Raw genomic sequence first — 24508 nt, 5'->3', positions numbered from 1 at the left:
CATTACTGCGTTCCTGTTTTGAAGGGTAAGGGTGATGGTATAATTACAGGCACATGAGATTTGTGAACTTATGTCTAAGGGTAACGGTCGCAGTGGCAGTGCGCCTCAGATCTTTGCAATTTGAAGTTCTCAGTGGTACTGCAATTGCTAAGGACTTGCGTGTTGCTTACCACCAGGCGCATGTCTCTTGTCATTTGGTAACATAAAAAAAAACATTGCGATTTAAAGCTTTGAGTGACACTGCAACTGTCATGGAAATCGGTTACCGGAAAGTGCGCGAAACCGGATTCTTTCCCTAGTTTGCCACCCTTAGAAGTGGAATATTTTCTTCAAATTTAAATAATATAATAATAATAATAACAACGCTCACACTCAACATAGCCCCGCACTAGGGAAACCCTGTGTCGCAGGTGCCATGGACGCACACATAGACAACCACAAATTACACCCAAACTCACGAGAGAAATAAATGTAGGCCATACAAACATTTCTCCCGGCCCGGGAATCGAACCTGGGACCTCTGCGTGGCAGTCCGGCATGGTAACCGTTCGGCCACGGAGGCAGTTAATAATAAAATAAAAAGTAAATGGGACCTATACTGAAGTATCTTTCCAACAAAAAATAATCATCAAAATCAGTTTACAGATTTACAGTGTAATCGAGTAGCATACACATAAAGAAAAATACAGTCGAATTGAAAGTATCTTCCTTTTTTGAAGTCGGTTAAATATAAAATAAAGTTACTTAGAAATGAAAGCCACAGGTACATGCTGCAACATGGAGTCGAACTGTCATTTCTAAATTAAAAAGCAACCAGACGGTCTTCCACTGGGCTACCATCTTTCTTCATCACTAATCAATTTTGTATGTTTATTTGAATCTATTTGTGTTGTCAAAATAAACAACCGGACGTGTCTCCTGTGACCCAGTTAGCCTTTCTAAGACAATTTATGGCTCCGTTCGTTGTACCTACCTTAATAGCTGTTGCTATTTTAAGTTTTCTACGAGTTACAACTTGTTTATAGTATTTATGTTACGGAATTATTAGCAGTGTCGTAAGGGTATTTAATAACCGAAAATAATATTTATTTTCTCAAACATGCTCGGAAATGTTTGCATTACGTTCAAAAAACGAACACGGGAAGTTTGTCATTTATGGACCATGCGACTTCTTCCCGGCCAACGCCTGCAAAGTATGAAAACCATTACTGTTATCTTCTCTAAACTTTTAAATCTACTTACTAATAATGAACTATGTAAACAGGCAAAAGAAAAAGTCATACAGCTAACTGCCCGGTGTTCATGGTTGCGAGAACTAAAAATACCTACTTATACCGCTTAATTAAAAAAAAGAAAATGGCGGTAACATTTAAACTAAAGTGTTTTGGTATTCTTTTGTTTTGTCATCTTTTTTTGTATTTTGGTCGCGAAAATGAGTGCTAGTGAAAGGAGCGATAACAAAAATATAGTAAGCGAAAATGAGTGCTAGTGAAAGGAGCGATAACAAAAATATAGTAATAGATACACATTCAAACACGTCATCAGAAGTTCAGCAGACTACTATTAATGTGTCTGGAAAAACAATAATATTTTCTCTTAGCAATTGCATTGTATACAAATTTTAATGTTAATTAATATTTCGAGTTCTTAGGTTTTCGCCATTGTTACACATAGGAAATGAAACCTTTTTTTCCGGATTTAAATCGCGTATATTTGTTTTTTCAAACAAACCGACGTTTCGGGCTCTTTACAGGTCCCATGGTCACGGTTAACTCAACCGTGACCATGGGCCCGAAACGTCGCCGTCGGTTTCTTTGAAAAAACAAATATACGCGATTTGAATCCGGAAAAATAGTTTAATTAATATTTTTTTACTTTTTCTATTGTACATCTTTCTCTTTTTAGTCTGTTATTATTTCCTGACATTGTGTGAGAAAAATACTATACATGCCTCGGCGGAAACGGGGATTGCTTTACTCGTATTAATACAAGGCCTCGCTGTCGCTCGTTCTTGTAACACATACTCGTTCAGCAACTTCCCGGTGTCTGCAATAATGTACTATTTCTCAAACATGCTCGGAAATGTTTGCATTACGTTCAAAAACGAACACGGAAGGTAAGGTGGCAGTACTTCCACACAGAGCTCTATTGTTAATTCTGACCCTCTGTGAATTTTTTTGTTTTTCTGGCCCATAAAGAAACAAGTTCGCCCACCTCTTGCCTAAACCCTCTCCTTAAAAGAGACCCACAGCAGTGGTACGTACAACCGGTTAATAAGGGCCAAAATTGTCAATGCGCAACTACACTGGGAGACGGTTGGGGCGGACCGCGCGGGTGAGTGAACGCGTCTAATTTTATACGTAGCATTTATTTACTACGCGCCTCAATTGCACCGGTTAAATGTCAACAGTTCATTAGTGGTGTTATAGAAACTATATATCTCAGTAAAAAGTCAATTAAAGTTTAAGATTACAGCTTTTGTGTAATAAAATAAAAATAGCCTTTATTCTACTACACTTAACATACATTTGTTTTTTTAATAAATAAAAGAAATTAAACTCAAACAAACTACTAATTTAACGCAGTAGTTGCCTCTACGGCGTAGGCCTCCGCTAGTTCTCTCCACTCTTCTCTTTCTCTCGCTGTAGCCATCCAATATGATCCAATTCTTTCTGTGAAGACGTCTCTCCATATTTTCTTTGATCTACCTTGGCTTCTTTTTCCGTCTCTTGGGGTCCATTATGTGGTAATTTTTGTCCATCTGTTATCTAACCTACAGATATGGCCTGCCCATTTCCATTTGTATAGCTTCTAGGTACTTGGATGATAAAAATCCATGGTAGTGACTCATTTAGTTCTTGCAGGAGGTGTTGATCTGTCATATTAAAATAAATATGTATTATAAATGCTAAATGTGCATAAATGTATCCTAGTGTTTCTTGACGATTCTTGTAAGGGAATCTGTCTTACGAATAAGTAGAGTTTGCGTTAGAAAGCGTTCCGAACTTATGAATCCGCCGGCCATCCACTTGCCTCGATCTATATTTATAATATCTGCGTAACATATAAATGTAGTTTATGGTAATATATTCAGAATTTTAAAATAAAAATTAAATATATAACTTTACGAGTAATTACAGCGTACAGGGTCAAGAGCACGTCAAGCTTGACACTCAAGATTTAAATCCAACTCTATGCAGCTTACGATAAGAACGGTCCAAAGTACAATTTGTCTTGCTTGACATGCTCTTGACTGTACAAAAAAATTTAATAAATTAAATCAACACATCTCTTACTTAATTTTTTTTAAGAAATTTGTGGAGCGTGAGAAATCTAAGTCTATGTATAGTAAAACATCAGTCTAAATGTAATGTCGTGTAAAACGTGTCTCGCAACGAGACGTCTGCCGTGAAACTTTTGTAAAAAGCAATAAACACGGTCGTTAGTCCTTGTTTAGATTTAGTGCCACACATGCGCTGGGAATCCGAGAGTGGCTCGTTTGAAAATGGTACTTCGAGTCCGATCATGCATATTTAAGTCATTTTACTTTTACATTTTTGTTTTACTCATTGTTCACCAACATCATCAACCCATTATACGACCGACTGTTGGGCACGGTTCTTAATTTGACGTTAATTTCAATATTTTATGAATATTATGATGTTTTTACTACCAGGTCATTCATTTATATTTGTGAAAATACTCAAATCACTTAATGATTATCAATCCACGTCTATATGTTCCACTACCGGGCGCAGGTTTCCTCTCAGGCTTAGGCCATAGTCCGTCAAGCTTGGTTGGGGACTTTAGTTAATTTCTTATTTGACAAGTTAGGACGCGTAGTCTCTGAGTGACGGGCACAGTGTCAGTGTCCCTAAGAGCTTTGCGATTTAAAGCTCTGACCGCACTGCCACTGTTATGGACAGGCGTGTCGCTTATCACCAGGAGCACGACTTGTCATCCCTTCATCGTCATTTCGTATTATATAAAAAAACATCGCTGGCACATCTGTGTATGTCACTAATTACTGACTCAGATTGTCATCAATGTAACGGTATAAATGTAATTATGCAAACGTTGTAAAACGTACACGCATTCGGCATCGGTGGTCCAGCGATTAATGTTACGGGTTCTAGACGCGGAGATTCCGGTTTCGATTTTTGGTAGAAGCAATTTGGGAACTTTTTTGAATTGCTTCTGGGTAACGCCCAGAGCGTTCTGGGCAATGCTCGGGAGTTAAATTCGCTGTTCTAGTACTGGAGACATAGTTTGAGACCAGGTTACTGGTGTGGTTGTCTGGCACATTATTCATTCATGCATAGACCTCGCCTCTTTACACTCCTGACATACCACAGTCGCTTTCCCCACTCGCATCAGTCTGTGACAGTAGCAGTCCTGGTACCTTCGTTTAACTCCTGGATATAGTAAAGGAGTACCAGTTATCAGCACATTAGATGAAAATACACTATACCAAACATTACACCCCATCTACTACAGTTCTTTATTGAGTTTGAAGTTATTTAAAAACTCCTAACGATAAAGTGGAAACTAAAATATCTTGTAACCTTTCATGACTGCGCCGCAAATGCAGCACACATATTTCAGGAAGTAGCTCACGTTACTTCAAATAAGAACTTTAGGTTTACGTCTGCAAAGTTTAAAGTTGTTTGGAGGTGGTTTTGTGCAGGGAATGTACGGAATTTGTAAATATTTTGTATGTTCATGAGTTTGATAACAACCTTGTTTAAAGCGGATTTTATTGCTACAATTATTTTTGTTCTTTGGTAACGTAGAAAAATTATTTAGGTATAAGAACTACGCATTTCTTGTCGATTATACCTGTGTCTGAGGAACTTACTCACAGGTAGTGCTGTCTTAAACACAATATAAATTACAAAAAGCTAGTGCAATAAAAAAAATACTTTAACGTGCTTAATATTAAGTAAATTTCCCATAATCAAATTCCCATGTGCCTGTAATTTCACTAGCACCCTTCAAAACCGAAACGCGGTAACGTCGTAACGTTTTATTTATCGTTGGATGACTGTCGCGTTTAGCTTGTTCCTATATCACGACTATCTGTCGTGACTGTTGTGGACGTTTATTATGTCGTTGAACGACTGTCGTGTCTGGCTGTTCCCACTAGATCGTGACGATAATTTATCGGTTCAGGCAGCCGCCTTGTTGTTTGCACGTCAGAATCGTTTGAAGCTGCGATTATTTGTCGTCACATTTTTATCGTGACGATTTATTTATCGTCTGACGACTGTCGTTTCGGTTTTCCCGTTGTCATGACAGTCAATCGTGTTGTTCTATGTGTGACCAACTTCATTTAAACATACAAGCCACGACACTTTGAACTGCACGACTATCTGTCACGATGTAATGGGAACGCGCCCTAATGCTCACATTTACTACTTGGCGGCAGAAATAGGTAAGGTGATACTACTTTCCTTGACGAAATCATTCACAAGGAGCTCTACAGCTATTAACTTGGTTTAGAAAAATATTGTGTAGTATACGTTTGTCTGAGTCTGCAACAAAAGCAGAATATCGTGCCCTTTTAGCACTTATCACTTGCTTCGGTCGTTGCACCGACATTTATAATAATTTATCTTTCACAAGCACTAATTGCTTAAGTAACGCCGGATGCATGGTTATACGTTCGTAGGATGTCTGGTCGTAATTTTGCGGTTCTTCCTTCCTCCGTTCGCAGTACCTAAAGTAATACTGGTAAGGTCTAAAATACAAGAAACAAATTTGTGACAATAATTCTTTCAAACTACGTTATACTTTATTTGATTTTTTGTCATTCGAGGATATGAACCATTGTTTCACTATAGTTTTAAACCTCGTAAATGGCATATTGTGATTATCAAATATAATCTTATTATAGAACCGTATACGTTGCCTCTTAAATGAATTTGTGGCTTTGTTAGGGTGACTGTTAAGAACAGTGAGTATTTTTTTTAATCTGTACGGAGAATCGAACCAGCGAAATGTGAAAAAAAAACCATCTGTATTTAAACACCTGTATCGAAAGTCTCAATCATAAGGATTGTTTTCTTCTAAGTAACATAGCATCGTAAATAAAAGGAAGACTTAATTTGACATTTTGTTCAGGAAAATTAATAGCCTTTTCTCTGACTTTGCCGCGCTCATAACAACTGACATTATCAGACAGTTTCTGGAAGTCAAGTCTTTAAATTGCTCTAATGACATGGAATGCAATAATTTAAACTCTATTTGCATAATATATGGATAAATATTATAAACAAGTTGGTTACAGATAAGTGCAGCACATTGAACCTCTCGTTGACATGCAAAAATTTAAATTTAAATATATTTGTTTTTTATTTCTTTTTTTTCATTTTACCGCATTATTACTACCCTAATTAGTCACTTTATTCTTCGTTATAATAGTGACTGGTAGGCTTTAGGAAAAAACTGGTAGGCTTTTCTTTATACATGAACATACATTGCCTAACTTCGGGCGTCTGAGCAAAGGCAAAAACCAATATTGACGTGTTATGCACAGATTTCGGAAACAAAAACTATACAGAATTAACTTACTTCATTTAAGTAAAGTTCTGGGATCGGTTTCTTTTGCGTCGGGACTCGGTACCAAGTAACGGGGCGAACAAGTTGTGCGCCGGGTGGTAAGCGACACGTCTATCCATAACAGCAGCAGTGCAGCTCAGAGCTTTAAATCGCAAAGATCTACCTACTGCTACGACTAGGCCCGTCACTCTGAGACATAAGTTGAGAACCCATGTGTCTATAATTTCACCAGCACCCTTACAATTCCAATCCGGAACGCAATAATGCTCAATTACTGCTTGGCGGCAGAAATAGGTAAGGTAGCAGTACTTCCCTGGACGAACTTTCAGAAGGAGCTCTATTGCTACTATCTCCTTTAAATTATTCAAGTACGAAAATATCTTAAATTGATTAAACGTTGAAAATTAATTTTTTTCGGATTTTTTTAAATAGCCCTGCACTAGGGAGACCCTGTATCGCGCTTGCTATGGCCACACACAGACAACCATAAATTACACTCAAACGCACGAATAAATTTGTATAATAATATGGATGTAATATTCCGAAATAAATGATTTGATAGATAGATGGATAACACGTTTATTCAGCACAAATACAAACAGAAACAAAACATTTACAATCACTTCACAGAGTATAACATAAAAGCACATAGAACATCATTATTAATTTTATACACATTTATATAAAACACATACTGCGAGAAAAACAAACAAACACTAAAGAACTGATAAAATTTTAATGTACCTATGACCTACAGTTTGTGCTGAAATGGTCCTGACTCAGCATAAATACTGTAGATCGAGAGAAGTCAAACATGCGATCGCAGCCCAGTATGCCATGCCACCAAAGTGCATCACACGCAAATGTATATACCTAACTCTAAATACTATATTATATCAAGTAAAAGTGTTAAGATGTAAAGCAAATAATGTAAATAGTGTACGTAATGAAAGTAAGCAATATAAATAATAATGTAAGTTTACAAACATAATATTAAATTATAACAATAGCCACCAAATATGAATATATATGTATAGGTACGGAAATTCAGGTTTACAGGTATCAAACGCATTGATTAGGGAAATATCTATGTAGCGAGACACGTCTGCTCTGATAAAAGATGTTTTTTTGTATTCACGCTTAAATCGTTTTTTATTATTGATGTCACGCAATAGAGGAGGAATATCATTCCAGCACTTACTGGCGCGATACCTGAAACCGCCGCGAAAAGCAGTCGTTCTGTGTCTTGGGATGTTAATAACATTTTTAACTAATCGGAACTTATTCCACCTTACACGTTGTGTTTGAATTTGAATTTGAAATAAAATCCATATAAATATTTCTCCCAGCCCGGCAATAGGACTCGGGACCTCTACCTGTCAGACCAGCATAGTAATCATCTGACCATGGAGGCAGTCAATCTAAATCTCGTGTATTTGTTTTCAAATTCAAATTCAAATTCTTTATTTGCCACGTCACAAAGCTCGTTAATATTACCTATAACTAATGCACACATTCGACATACTACTATGACTAAATTCAAAGATTTGCACAATATACACATAAATTAAAATATTATTTAATAATAATATATTGTTATGAATTAAATCGCATAAGTAATAAATCATTAATAGATACATTAAATGTCATAAAATAATGAGCATTTTTTTGAATGCATAAGGTCAAAATATTCGTCAACTTTATAGAATGGATTTTCAATTAAAATTTTTTTATCTTTGTTTTGAATTCTAATTCGGGCAATTCGGATATAGTCGGTGGTAGTTCCTAGTTTTTAAAATAAACAAACTTTTCTGGCTCTCTACAGGTCCCATGGTCACGGAATTTATTTTAGTTCCCTTGAGTGAACATATTCGAAAAATTCTTGTTGTACAAACAGTTTTCCAAAAGCAATTTCACGAGCTTTCTACAATTTGATTTATCGCAATACTTTAAACTTTTCGTTTCGAACGCTGTTATACCCAACGGTGTAACAATTAGTGACACTGTTTTAGTAATGTTTATATTCTATAATGGTTTTACTGGGACTGTTTAAGTTGAATCGTTAGCGGCCATGTAACACGGAAGTGTAGACATGCCATACACGGAAGTCGCAGAGCACCGCAGCGCACGCGCAACCGTGAACGCGCAGTGATTTTTCAAAGGGACCGTTCGGTATGTGTAAACATCATAAACGGTAAAACACGTTAGTAATGGTAAATATTGGTTATTTTTACAGTTTATGTTTCATACTATTAAGGCTAGTGGTTAACAATGTTAAATGAGGAGGTACCGGTGTTCGATTTCCGGTAAGACCAATTTGAGAAATATATCTATAAAATCAGTGGAAATTCTCTATTCACTCACACACAAGAACAAAATCACTAAATAAAATTAGAACTAATGTAAGGAAAGGCGACCTTATCGCTATGATCAATTTCTTCCAGACACCATTTGAGGTTTTTTATGATACCAAGTGAAAGGACGAACATTGCAGTGCTATTCTTCAGACTTTAAGTCGCAATGAATCGCGCCTGTCACCCTGAGCCATAAGCTGACTAGTCTCATACTCCTGTAATTTCACCAGCGCCTTTGAAAACCGAACAAACACAGTAATGTGAGCATTACTGTGCGGCGGCAGAAAAAGGCAAGCTAAACAGAGCGGGAGACGTTAAGTATGCCAACGTTGAAATTTGATATGCATATGAATAAAAACTCACATCATATTGTTATCAAATAATAAATAACCATACAGTATATCGTCGGCTAAAAAACCTCGTAATTCCGTTTTTGGACGAAATCTTAGCTTGAAATTGAATTTTTAGACCCGTTTTTAGTTATAATCTAGTAATTCTATTTTTTTTGCCTACTCAAAATCTCATATTAACGGAGGTACGAGGCTTACGAACTTAGCCGACGTAATATATTTATTTTGTATAAATATATCTAATTCAACTTATACTTACTATTCGTAATACATGTACGGGTACATGTTGCAGACTAGATCATTTTAGATTTAAAAAAATGTTAATTGTCAGCTGGCTGTCCGGAGGCGTCAATTTTTGTACTACGTTCTTTTTTGGGGAGCTAAGGCGCGTTTACGCGCATCATCCGCGCGTATGATGGCGCATTTTGATAAGAGATAGTTTTAATTTTAGTTTTATTTGTTAATTTCATTTAAATTTGAAATGAAGCAACCACATGAAATTCTAAATGTAAACTTCAGCGGAGTCTACAAACTTCTTGTTTGCAACGCGATGTTTGCGTCCGTTTGAATCGATTAATTATAACGTCTTTACGGCGCGTATATACACCGTGTGCCATAGGCTTTAATATCATAGAACATTCCACATATTTTCCTCCCATTGAAATACAATTAGAACGCCAATTATGAGGTCGTGCTCACGTAATAGAACGTGTAGCACCAATTCGAACTCAAGTACCACATGCACTCCCATGCTGCACACGAGTTTTAGTTTCAAAATGTGCAACAGGGGTGCTCTGGTTAGTTTAAAAAGTTCTTATCGCAGTCGCCCTAATTGAATGTAGAATAACATTTTAAAACATCTGCTGTTGAACTAATAATGCAAATGTGCGGATAACGGTACATCTCCTTTCACAAGTTAGGTTTAAATTTAACTGTATGTAATTACAGAATAGAATTCATTACGCTCATTTGGTGCAACATTGACGTAATTGTAATTTTGGCAAAATTGAATAAAATATATAAAATAAATAAAGTATATAATAAAAAGTGTTTACGTTTGGAGAAAAATCGGCAGTAATTTTAAATTTATATTGTAAAAATACACAAATTTATGTGTACGTTTCATGAATTTGACATAAAATATAAAAAAATATTCAATTAATTTCCTGTAACAAGAAATACAACTGCGTTAGTGTAGAGCTTAATGGGCGATTTATTGTGTGATTGAGGTGGACATTAAGAGCTTACAGACCCCAGATCTTTGCCATTTAATGCCCTGAGTGGCACTGCAACTGTCATGGATAAGCGTGTCGCTTACCACCAGGCGCACGACTGGTTCATCCCGTTACTTGATAATTAAAAAAGAAATCTGAAATAGAACACCATTGATTAAAAGTAAAAGTAAGGGCAATAGAACGAAAAAAAAAAAAAATTTGGTAACAAAGTAAAAATTACATAATTACAAAATAAAACTCAAAGTAAATTAGAAAAGACTTAACATAAAACAGATACAATTACATATAACATGTGACCAAAATGGTCACCACTCAGCTTTTTCTAACGAGACGTTGGAGGACGCTTCGTTACGCTGGTTTTCAGTGGAGCCACAAATGGAGAAAAAGAAAAATAGCGCCTCGTCCAAGTAGAAGATAAAATGATTAAATACAATATACAAATTATTGCATGAGTGTTTATAAAAAAAATTAAACTTTGTATGCTGAACGGCGGATCACAGTGATTCTATATATGTGAAGTTTTTGTAACACCTTATGTAACCTGTGTATCACTAAGAAATAAATTGATTTGAATTAGATAATAAAAATAATACAAAAACTGAAAACGTGAATATATATGTAGTGTAAGTGAGATGATGAGGTGTGTAAGCGAGATGATGAGGCGTGTATTGAATCATTTTAAATGTTTCCTTGTACTTGAGTTTGGAGTGTTAGTATGTTATGCAAGTTGGCTCTGGTCAATTTGTAAGCAAAGCACGACTACCCTATGTCGTGAGATAATTGAGTAAATAATAATAAATTATGCATTTAAATTTTTTGTTGCATTTTTTCATGGCTCCAATGTCATATTGAATCGTACAACGACATTTCATCATCTATGAGGATTTTATGTAAAAAGCCGTGGTAGCCCAATGGTTTCACCCACCGCCTCTTAAGCAGAGGCCGTGGGTTCGAATCCGGGTTCGCACCTCCGAGTTTCTCGTAATTTATGTCCGGAATTTAATTAGAAATTTTCTATGAGCTTTTCGGTGAAGGACTCAGCGTGATGAAACCTGCACGCCGATAAAGGTTCACAAGAGACCTGTGCCTAGCAGTGGGACGTATAAATCTGTTGCTGATGATGAGTATTTTGTAGTTCCATCAAAATCCGCTAGATGGCATTGACCCAGTTTGTGCCAACACAGAATTTCCGTGAAACTCGTAGCTCCAAAGCAGGGACTTTAGAGAATAGTGTTGTTGTACTCAAGACTAGATTATAGTGGTCATGCTCTTACCAGGCCACGCTGACTCGACCCGTCATATTATAACTTGTGTATCTAAATCGAAACACGTGTTTGAACAAAGCTATTGTGCTCGAATTGAGCGAGGGACAAGTATGTAATGTTGTCATTATATAGACCATTTGTTCATTAATCACTACACCCTTGAATAGCTTCGGATTCCAGTATAGCAAAATGCAGTTAGTCAATATTATATATATAATATAGGTATAAGCTTAAAATAATAACGCATAGAAACCTAGCCCGCACACGCTAAGTGAGGCAAATTGAAGCGCTCCCAAAGGGCCTACACGATCGGGCGGGCCTTCAGTGCTCAAGGTCACCTTGCACCGCGTACAGCTCTAGAATTTTAGCTAAAAATAACGAAATGTGCGGTAAATGAGTGTAAAAATACGTCAGACAAACATAAAATTGATACTAACATCACATTCCACAAGGAAGTAACGCGTTTCAACTTGTATTTTCATATAAATATTCAGTAAAACCGAAAATTAACCTACTACTAAAACTAGCCTATATGAATTTGATCTTTGCCTCACTTGTGACAGTTCATTTGATATGAAACTATCATTCTATGCGTTATTATTCTAAGGGTATAAGAATATATAGTAGCCTTGGATGAACAGGGTATCAACTCAAAAATTGGAATTTTTTACGTTAAAATGCAGTCCTATTAACAACATTGAGATCTTTCTAAAGAACAAAGATCTTCAAAGAACTTATTATGAGATGAGAGACACTACTATGTTCATTCGTTCTTTTATTTAAAAGTATTAAGCAGGAATAGTTCTGTTAAAACCTGAATCACAAAAATTTTATGTTCAAAAGGGTAATATTATAGACCTCTGTGAACAATTTCGGGATTTTGTCTAAACTGCGGAACGTATAACAATAAAAAGTATTCGAAAATACTGTTAAATGTGTAGGCTTTAAATACATATAGGTGAGGAGAATCAAATAACAATAACGGCTGAAATAATGTTAGAAGAAATTTTAAAATTGCATTACAAAGTACAGCAGATCTTAATATAATGTACCTTTGGTATAATAAAATCGCATGTGACCATACGCCGAAAGTGCTTTTGGAATCGAGGGAGTCAATTTACCTAAAGTATGAACATCTTAGAAAATGTTACGTACCCATTTTGTCATCAATGCGTATAAAATTTCTTTAAACATATTTATTTTTTAAACGGCTAAAGTAATAAATAAGAAACACAACCACAATATTTTTTTGAGACAATAATTTGTAGCAAATATTTAATAAGAAATAATAATCTGACACGGTATGCTAGAAGACGTCAGTTCGAATCTGGCCGGATCGAAGGAATCTTCTCTGGGTGTTCGATCTTTGTAATAATAATTATAACAAACTAGTGGAGTAATTTCACATAAAAATAATTGAATATCAAAACAATAAACAAATTTTAAGAAATAATAATTTGTCGCCAATGTAGATAGTATGATCAGTTCCGTGAATTTCCTGGATTTACAGAAGGGAATTTCTACATTATTCTTTAGTTTAGCTAAATTGGTGATATATCAGGCCCGTGGGACTTCTCAACTTATGTCTCAAACAAGAAACTGTTATGGACAGGCGTGTAACTTACCGTCAGGCGCAAAACTTGTTAGTCCCGTCACTTGATATTATAAAAAATTAACTGCCTCAATTCCGATATCTGGTAATAAATAACACAAAAACCATTGACTTACAAATAAATGGACGACGGGTCTAATACAAAAACCACGAAAAAAATGTCCCAAGTCAACCTATTTAAACGTAGTAACATGCAAAGGAATATGAAAAAGCTAAAACGTTGAATTCAAATTGTAATGTCATCGCAGTACTGTCTAATTTTGCTTGCTTCGCTGTCAGTCGAACAAACGAAGACTAAAGCGTGAATGACGCTCTGTATACGATTTTAACGCCCTATAAGTTCGGACACTTTTTAGCGCGGACCCGACGTCCATATAATTGTAAGTCAATGACAAAAACAAATAATTAAAAGCGCGCTAAGCTGTTACGGAATCTGTTATCCACTCAGCTTGTTGTAATCTAATTTAAAAGTGGGCAGCCTGGGATTTACGAGTATACTTTGCATAACTGTTCTTATTCGATGACTGTGTTTATCATCAAAGACGTAAGTTGAATTTAAATCTTAATTGTAAACTACACAGTATTCATTGTATGTAAGTTACGTTTTGGAAGTAATTTTCGTTAACTAAAAGTAATCGGCTGTTTTTGCCTCCAAGGCGTATTGTGAGCATTGCTGCGTTACAGTTTTGAAGGGTAACGACGCGTTCCCATTACGTCGTGACGTCAGGTAGTCGTGCAGTTTAAAGTGTCGTGGTTAGTATATTTAAATGAAGTTGTTCACATTTTAAACAACACGATAAGTTGTCGTTCGACAACGAATCGTCGACAACTGAGTTATCGTAAGGTTCTGAATCGACCCCCAGGTGAAATTTACGGGAATCCTCTAGATGCGAGCACCGCAAAACCGGTTGCTGTGGGCTGTGGCCATATTTGATCTCCATCTGATGATGCTCGTATTGAAGAATCAAGTCTTTTCATTAATTTATTTTATTATTCAAGTTGTAGTACTAGAGCCGGGAACACAGGCATGAAAAAACTGATAATGGTACGTAGTAGACAGGATGTTGCTGGTTATTTATAGAACGCAGTTCACGGCAGAACGCCAGGATAAAAGACGATCGTTAGCTAAGGAACATCGCTTGATATCATTCATTCTCAGGAACACGATTCCCTTGTAAGTTTTTTATGGTGTCAACTACTTGATGTCGCACCGTTTTCCACACTGTCTTTCATAAGAATAATATGAATTATAATATCTTACAAGACGAAATATTTTAATTTGTGCTTTTCTTGGATATTCTGTGCCTTATAGATATTTATTTAAGTCGAAGAAGAATGGTGATCCACTTGTACTTGTACAGACCGCGCAGTTACACGCCTTCATGTACATCAATAGCGAATCTGAATTATATTTATTATGCCTTAGAATAATAACGCATAGAATGATAGTTTCATATCAAACGAACTGTCACAAGTGAGGCAAAAATCAAAGTCATGTATTGTCTAGTTTTAGTAGTAGGTTAATTTTCGGTTTTAGTGAATATTTATATAAAAATACAAGTTGAAACGCGTTACTTCCTTGTGGAATGTGATGTTAGTATCTATTTTATGTTTGTCTGACGTATTTTTCACTCATTTACCGCACATTTCGTCATTTTTAGCTAAAATTCTTGAGCTGGTCGTGGTGCAAGTTGACCTTGAGCACTGACGGCCCGCCCGCTCGTGTAGGCCCTTTGGGAGCGCTTCAATTTGCCTCACTTAGCGTGTGCGGACTAGGATTCTATGCGTAATTATTCTAAGTATTATGCAACAACATTTAAATTCCTCTCAATAAAATTACCGCGGCGGCCGCGCGGTCGTCGTAAAACGTAAAGTCTAAACAAATAGAGCGTACTTTACCATGACAGTTAGACGCACGCGGTCGCTGCGCGGCGGCCGCGCGGGGAGCGCGGTGAAATTGTCGAATAAATGCGTCCTTAAGATACTAGATATTCTAACCTAACCCATAACCAACCATTTGGTTCTGAGTAGATAAATGTGAAGAAAAATGTTAAAGAAACGTAACCTCGTGAAATTCGTTTTGGTATGGCTTCCTCATTGCATTAAAGAATGACGTTTTAAGAAACTTTTTTAGCCAATTTGATCTTTAATTAACGTAAATATAAATTTCAACCATTTATGGTTGCTGGAATATCTTTCCACTTTTTTGTTGAATGCGTAAGAAGGCTCTTTATGGGGTCAGGTTTATTAGAGCGTCGACTGTATCATTGACGATTAACCGTCACTTGCCTGGCTAACAATGTAATTTGGACTTGACGGCCTCGGTTGGACTTGAGCAAATCCAATTCTGGAATAGCCGTAACGCATGCGCACCGGGTGGATATAAATTGTATGCGACGAAGGATTTACGCTGAACCCGGGCTAAAACCAATACGGACGTAACCGTGTCGCCTACGCATCACGACCGCACTGTTTCTAGTGTATTTTAGCGGTCCATGTTCACATGTTCACATGTTCACGTCCCTGCATACGTGCTATCACAGGTGTTTTCTAGGAACAAAGTTAAATACAAGTAGTGACTGATCCCAAACAAAAAAGGGAATGCCCTGTACTAGGTTTACCAGAGTAAACAAAGGTCACTGCGGACTACTCAGACCAGGGGCTGTACTCCGCTTCTCAGGCCGACATTCGTCCGAAACAATAACTGTCATATAAGGAATACTCGACCAAATTAAAATTAACATTATTCGAAAGCTTCATTCTTGACATTTTTTTTTATTCGATCGATTATTATTTATTTGACAGTAATTGTGCCGCACAGAGAATGGGAGTAAACCCCAGAACTAATTTGTAAAAATTCCTTTCCCAAATTGGTCCGATTGATAATCGAACCCGCGATCCCCACGTCCAGTTACGTTAGTTTTTTTAGAGTTGGGTCAGGGAAAAATTCCCATTTTGAAAAAAAATTTAAATTTTTTATTGAATTGATATTCACTTATTTTTTAATGTGAAATTACTCCACTAGTTTGTTGTAATTATTAATACAAAGATCGAACACTCAGAAAAAATTCCTTCGATCCGGCCGGATTCGAACCGACGTCTTCTAGCATACCGTGCCAGACGCTATACCGACTAAGCCACGGAACGAACCAGCGGACCTCACGAATTTTTCTATGTGTTTGTTGTCGTGTTTTTGTATTTGATTTTTTCAACGACTTTTTAGCCGTAGTGCCATCTATGAGAAATCTTAAGTACATCGGTATGCTAGAAGACGTCGCCGTCGGTTCGAATCCGGCCGGATCCAAGGATTTATTCTGAATGTTCGGTCTTTGTATTAATAATTATAACAAACTAGTGGAGTAATTTCACAAAAAAAATTGAAAATCAATTCAATAAAAAGTTTAAATACATTAATGACGACATCTCTAGTCAAGGCTGGTAGCTAGGTATAAAATTGTAAAGGTATCAAATTGGGTGCCGAAATACTTAAGATTTCTCATAGATGGCGCTACGACTACAAAGTCGTTGAAAAAACCAAATACAAAGATACGACAACAAACACAGAAAAATTCGTGAGGTCCACTGCTTCGTTCCGTGGCTTACTTGATATAGCGTCTGGCACGGTATGCTAGACGACATCGGTTCGAATCCGGCCGGATCCAAGGAATTTTTTCAGAGTGTTCGATCTTTGTATTAATAATAATAATAATTTTTTTCCCATATTTTTTCTATATTTTTCCACATTTGACGTTGACACCTGTCAAAAGTTGAAATTGCTGAACGAAAACGATAGAGCCAACAACAAGAGGTGATGGTGTAGTTGCATCGACCTACAAACCACGATAAATACGCACCGGGCACATATACCCCCTCAGTGGTTAGTGTAATAAGGCCACATTTGCAAAATAACTACAATCCAGAGGTTTAAATGTTCTACGAACGAAATTAGCCGGTAACTTTTTATGCTTAAATAGGAGAGTATTACACAATTCACATTTATGTGATAAAAGCACTTTTGAAGTGTGGCTACATGTGGCTTTATTATTACCAAGAAGACGAATACGCAAATTCTACGATAGTATTGTAAATGAAAACAGTTATAACATATCGACTTGAACAGAAATTAAGGAACGGGAAAGAAACAAAACATCATCTATTTCAGGAACTTGACACAAGCGTGAATAGAATCAAAGCAATAATTCTCCCAAATCGAACTATTGTAGCATACTCCCAGATCCCGTAATTTCAAACGATTGTGTCGATCGTAAACAAGAAACGACTCAGTGCAGCGCCGGCGCTTGAGTGAGACGTACGCGTGCGTGACGTCAGCACGCGAACAAACGCGATAGCGTGGAACTTGAAATTTGATTGTAACGCATCATAACATTGTAAAAGTGCAATCGTATTTTATTGAAAAAAAATCAGTGTGTTATTGAAATTATCTATTATTTCGACAATTTAATGTGATGATTCTTAACATTGGGAAGATGCATCGTTTGCACCCCACATGAGTGTGTTTAAAAATATTTTCTTTCGTCTTATATAGAAGTTCGTTGTGTTGAATCAGGGATTCCTAGAATTTTTTGTATTTGTTAATTGTGTTCCTTAACTATATCAATTACGTTGGACTTTCTTTACAGTTTTGTGATGAGAAATGCAATCGACCTCTTTCTGTTGTTCACCAGTTTGAAATGTGACAATGCACATTTATAATTTTGTTTTCTAAAATGCTTAAAACGTATGTAAAGTCGATGAACTGTAATTTCGGTCAAACGGTATTTCGGTAAAACATCATGATCCTCTTCTGTTTTAAAATCAATAATAAAATGCACCACTTCACACAAACCGCAACCAAACACAACAATGTTTACATTGAAAGCTTTCAAACAAAAATTAATAATTGAATCTGATTCCGTTGACCTTTCTCCCCTCGTCAATCTCTATGGACCATTAAATATCGTTCAGTAAATCACAATTATTGTCAAGCGTATCTTGTATTTGTACTTTTTATTCATCGACACATAACTACCACGCAGTCTTCCGTTGGGGTAGGCAGAGGCTATGGACGTCTAAGCTTGTTTAGGTTTCTCCGCTCATATCAGTCTATTCAACCGCCTTCATTTAGGCTTCGTACTTTTGACCTAACTTGTTTTTAAGGACAGCCTTAATATAATACGTGCTAGAAAATCACACCAATTGCCTGGTCTCAAACTAGTTAATTCCCAATACTGTGAGTACCAGAGCAACGGAATTCACTCTGAGGCACTTCCCAGAACACCCAGACCAGAGCCAATTTAGTTTGAAAAAAGTTTGTTTCCCAAATTTGTGCTACCGGAAATCGAATCCAGGACCTACGCATCCAGCGCCCACAATGTAAGCCGTTAGGCCACCAAGGTCGTCAATAAAAGGTCGACCTTTCTCCTCGTTCATTATCGCTTTTATTGAAATAATGAATGACTAAAGTTCGATCATAATTTCTGTCACTAATATTTAAATAATAGTGACATAAATTTTTTACAGTGAATGTTGCCGAAGCCTTGGCTGTTGTTCAAGCATTCAGAACGGAAATTTCAGTATCAAACTTAATGTACTAAATTGTAATCTAAACAGATTGGCTGTTGTTAAAAGTATGTCCTATACGAAAATTAAATAAAACAAGAAGTATACCAAATGAAAAATAGACAAAAAGAACATTCCACAAAACGATATTTGTAGGAAATGCATGTTCTACATAATTATAACGTTTTATGGAAAAAACAGACCTCAAAATTTTGTGGAATTACATCTATTTAACAAGTTTTATTGAAATTAGTTCACGAAAAGTTGGTGAAACCGAATAAACCGGATTCATGCTTTAATTTGCCACCCTTGAGGCGGAATGTTTTCTTCAAATTTAAATGGGACCAATGCTAAGGTAATCTCTTTCCAACAAAAAAATCATCAAAATCGCTTCACAAATTATCGCGTAGCATACACACAAAATAAGACAGTCGAATTCAGAACCTCCTCCTTTTTTAAAGTCGGGAAAAAATATAAACACGTTTGACATTATTTTGTCTGAACGCATGGCCAATGAGTGAATGGTCTATTGGGTTACTCTCATTCATTGATTTGATTCAATAAAGGATTTGATTTACGGTGATAATTTGACGGTTGATTTGATTATGATTAATTGACTACGGCTCTAGTCGATGTGGCCTTTTTGGTAGAAGTCGCCTCACTAATTGCTGAATCTCATATTTTTGTTATTACTAAATAGGAAGTACATTCTTATTCGATTTCCAAAAGCGAAAGTTCTTTTGTCTATGATATCAAGTGTTGGGACGAACAAGTCGTGTGCCTTGTGCAGCGGGTGAAAACCCAATCAACCCGGGTTTTAACCCATTTCTGCCCAAAATCGTGGGCGGAAACGACTTTGGTATAATTTCCAACTCCACACAATACCTACATACATTGCAATCCTGTGAATTCTCATTACTAAGACACATACATTCCACTGGGGCTCAACACAGAGACCATAAATCTTCACTCCCTACGCTCCTGACAAACTTCTACCACTTTCTAGACTCACATCAGTATCTATATACATCCCTGTTTATTCTTGATATTTTTAACTTGTCCTTTTTTAAGGACATCCCTAATCTTATCGTTGAGGTCTTCTACCCACGTTTCTCTAATTTACTTACTACATGACGAGACTATTTCTATCTCAGTTACTACGATAATCTTACACACCACAACGCCTTACTATGTAGTGTTGCTTTTGTACATAGCGTTCCTTTATGTTTACAACTTTCGAGACGTTATTTTAAAGTGCATTTTCGTTTGACAAATGATGTTTCGGATCCGCCAATTCTCTGCTTTGTCTTCGAAAAGATACGAATTATGTTCTTAAATGGAGCTAATTACTGTGTAATAAATGTCTTGTTAACGTGGCACATGGTAAAAATACTTATTACGAAGACATAAAGAACACAAAGGAATGCTGCTTAATTGTAATCATCACCCCTAACTGACTATACAAAAATGACCTCTAATGTTTTGAAAATAAAGCTCTACTGACTTCAAACATGCACATCCGTTTGCCACACATGTTTGTGCGTTATCCTTTTTTCTAAAGGCGTTCTAGTATCAGGGCTCACTTTTCATCGGTTTTAAGCTTTATGAAATCAGGTACCAGTTCATGGTGACACATTTGGGAGACAGATGTGGGGCTCTTTTCAAGTTTGTCATCGCCTTGATTATACATATTAACCAGACTTAGTTGAATTTTAGCTATTTATGTTTATTTGTGTATAATTTGACCAATCTGTCTCTGTAAGAAAGCGTAATAAATAAGAAAGAGAAATTTCTTTGTGGTTCCAGACTGCAACTTTTTACAAATGCAAGTACTCTCATTTGTGGAAAGCTGGAGCCTAAACTAAATCAGAAGATTTGTATTTTAGCATAGTAGTAATTTTATATTTTGACCTGTGCCGAGAACCGATTCCAAAACCTCAAGATGCGAATGTTTACTAAGGTTTTACGGCACTATGTTGCTATAAACAAAATTTAATTTCTCAGACAGAAAATAACGTAATTTCCGTTGTCAGTTGTTTGCTTTTTTGTTTTGAGTGGGTAGTCGTCTCTTTTTTATGTTAAGATTCTCAAATGTCAAATGGCTTCATAATTTGTCTCTAGATGAGGTTGATTTGTATCTATAGTGTAGGAAAACAAAAATTAGAAATTGTTTCTTTGTCATAATCATAATGCTCCTATTCCTTATTACCTAGAAATTGTTTTTACATTGTTGTGGGATTGCCTTTGCATTTGAATTTTGGTTTGTATTACTTTGTTTTGATGATTTTTTATTGACCCTTAAGACGTAGGAGTAAAGGTTTGTGATAGATTTTAAGATTCTTGTTTTTCTAAGGATTAGAAATATTTGAGATATGCTACTGGAGAGGTGTTAAGAAAGGTGAAGGCATAGAGAAGCTTATTAAAGACAATAAGAAGTCCTATATGTCACGACAGTTTTTTAAGAAGTATTATAGAAGGAAAGACAGGCAAGGGAAGACACTCTAATTACGGCTAACTCAGTCTAATTTACATTCGAAAAAATAGTTTTTGTTTCCTATCTGCAGTGTGATATATCGTTACTGAATATCACCTGGAACCTTTGATAGAATAATAATGTTTTTCTCTTATAGATGGAACAATACAATCTCCCAATTACATTTAAAGCTAGTTAAGTGATTAATATTTAATAGCTTTTCGCGATACTTTAAAATAAGTGAATCGATACAATGAGAGACAGGCTTATGAATAAGCTAGTGATAAAGAGGGTGATCACGTGTATACTGACTGTTGCTAATATGTGATACAGACATGGTGATGTTTAGGAGATTCGTGGTAAGCTTGGTTTTTATTCACTCCTATTAGTTTTTCTTTTTTTTCTTTATTTGGTTCACGGAACCGAATGCTTACAAAATAATTGACATAAAAATGTACAATAGTTATTAATTATGCAAGGCTGCGAAGTTGTTTATTGAAACCTGAGCAAGCTGATCGTAGCGAGGGTTTCAAGACACGAGACGCAAAACAACTTTGCTAACGAGGTAGATGAAAGAAAAAACAGTTGAGCCATAACAAATCAGTTCTATTCATTCGTGCATCAAAAATTAGTCATCGATTTCAATTTAATGTCAACAATAATAAGACTAAAATATACCAACGGATTTATATTACATAAATAATGTACGACAAATCGCGTAGTTGAACGTGTCATTATGTTTTTTTTCACCGAAAGAAAAAGTTAGGTGCGCCACAGTCCATCGTCGACCTCAAATTTCAAAAACCTTTTCCACGCTCGCTAGCTTGAAAAAAACGCTTTTGCGCGCAGATTCCTAATGAGGAAAGCCTTTCTAGTTTCTAGTGAGATGAAAAAGTCATTTTAACATGTCGGAGCATGTACGTGCTTCTCGCTGTGAACACAGCATGCTAAACATTTAATTAATGGTCTCAAGAAATTTAAATTAAATTTTTAAAAGGAAATGGTATAATAAACAAAAAAATATAAGTAAACTTATAAAAAACTGTTGGTAGGTACTATAAAAATTTAACATAAGAGTAAAAATAATTTCCTAAAAGAAGAGACTGGGGCTAGGACGACAGGCCGCGACTTGTGTGAGAGCGACATACAGCGCGAGATCTCTATGTGAGAATAGCACTATCTCGCGCTCGTGTGCTAGCCCTACTGGGGAGTAAGTTTAAGTACATCTAAACCCTGACAAACACGATTATATGATGAACACATATGATATAAACATGAATGTTGACCATAATTAGTACATACACTAGTAATGATGGTGTATGATCTGATGCTCAGACACAACCACAAAAGCCTTATTCTGACAAATAAAATGAAAAGTATATTTATGTGCTATTTTCACAAAACTATGATTATATTGATTGACACGTTATTGTTTTAAGTCATAAACACATGCAATGCAGGATTCGATGGTTCGAATTTTTTCCTCTCAATTTTTTTTTTAATGTGGCAGACAACCTCACCAATTGCCTGGTCTCAAACTGAGAAATTCCTGTGAGTACTAGAGTAACGGAATTGACTCTGGGACACGTCCCAGAACACCTAGACCAGAACCAATTTACAAAAGTTCATTGCCCACACTGTAAACCGTTGGACCACCTAGGTCGATAAGTAATTGAGAAGCAATTAATGTACAGTTTAATAAATACAAGGGAAGCGTTCTTAATCAAGCTATCACTGTTACGAAACTATACAATCTAATTTTTTGTCGGCAGTTGTCGAGTCTTCGTGACGAACTGAGCAGCGGGGAAGCGGACAAATGGAAGCAAAGAAGGAACTTCAGCTTCGACCAGAATAGGCAGTTGGAGGAGGTCACCAAGGAGAGGTAAGTACATAATTTTTGGATCCATATCACATACGCGATGTTGGGATGATCGTCGCGATATTAAATAATGTAGTCAGACGTGACCATTGTGACCTTTAAATGAACCGAGACGTTAGTTTGTTTGAAAAAAACGTAATATACTGGAATTAGATCCGATAAAATACTATCGTTTCCAACTTGTAACAATCACGAAAAATAATTGCGTGCACTTCAAATAGTCTATTAGGACTTAAAGTTGATAAACACTTAGAGTTTCTGGAAAACTGGATGAAAATTAATTTCGTCTTGTATCATGTTAATAGCGACCATATTTGTTGTCTTCCATTTTATATTATGCCAATGAACAGTGGCACGTCATTTCAATAAACATTTGTAAATTTCAAATTACTTAGCTTTTTATTAAATAGGCTACAATGGTCCTTCGAGCCGGATCTGACCTAGCGAATTATATATATCACAATGAATAACTAAAAAGATAATTCAATGTATATTTTTTCATTATTACCAATTTCACTGGTAATTCACAAAATGGACAATTAGATAATTTAGACGCTATTCTCAAAGCCATATGACTTTATTACTTTCAGGGACGGTCTGAAGCGTGTGGCGGTAACTCTGCAGCGCGTGGTTAGCCAGCTGGTGGCATACTGCGCTTGCGCAGAGGACGAACTCAACCGTACCGTGCTCGCGCAGTTGCTCACACGCCTGCACGCTGACGAGTGAGTATACATGTTTATTGTAGGCTAGTGCATAATAGCCGGCATGTAGCGACCTTACACATCACGTATGATACGCCTGTTAAATATTACAACCACGATGAGTTACGTGTAGTAGCAATGGCGTTCCTTGTAAAAGGGTTCGTACTGCTACCATACTTTTTCTGCCGCCAAGTGGTAATGTGAGAGTTCCTGCGTTCCGGTTTTGAAGAGTAAACCTGTTGTTGAAATTACAGGCATTTGGGAACATTTGTCAACTTCTAAGGGTACGGGCGCAGTGACAATGCCCGTCAGATCTTTACGACTTAACGTTCTGGCATGCCAACTGTTATGGGTAGGCGTGTCGCTTACCACCAGGCCCACGATTTGCTCGTCCTGTCACTTGGTGTCATGAAGCTGCGTCTCTACAACTGTCACTTCTTCTTCCAGTAATGTTCGTCACTTGGAGACGTTCTCCTATGTCCCGGTAGGCTGAGATTGATGCAGACGGCCAGGCAAAGA

The 24508-nt window shown here is 36.5% G+C and overlaps 1 protein-coding gene across 1 annotated transcript in view; it reads left to right on the top strand.

The window, feature by feature from the left end:
- LOC113232269 (paramyosin-like) overlaps positions 1–24508 on the top strand; it is a 57907-nt gene that overhangs the window by 25434 nt on the left and 7965 nt on the right. Inside the window, exons 9-10 of the mRNA XM_026466938.1 lie at positions 23182–23291; positions 23879–24010. Of these exons, the coding sequence (XP_026322723.1) occupies positions 23182–23291; positions 23879–24010 (242 nt within the window). The remainder of the gene's footprint in view (positions 1–23181; positions 23292–23878; positions 24011–24508) is intronic.

This window comes from Hyposmocoma kahamanoa, unplaced genomic scaffold (assembly GCF_003589595.1).
Source record: "Hyposmocoma kahamanoa isolate Upper Pololo Valley unplaced genomic scaffold, ASM358959v1 68, whole genome shotgun sequence".
In the NCBI taxonomy this organism is placed as follows: domain Eukaryota; kingdom Metazoa; phylum Arthropoda; class Insecta; order Lepidoptera; family Cosmopterigidae; genus Hyposmocoma; species Hyposmocoma kahamanoa.
Note: the sequence above shows the minus strand (reverse complement) of the source record. Positions and strands in the feature narration are given on the sequence as shown.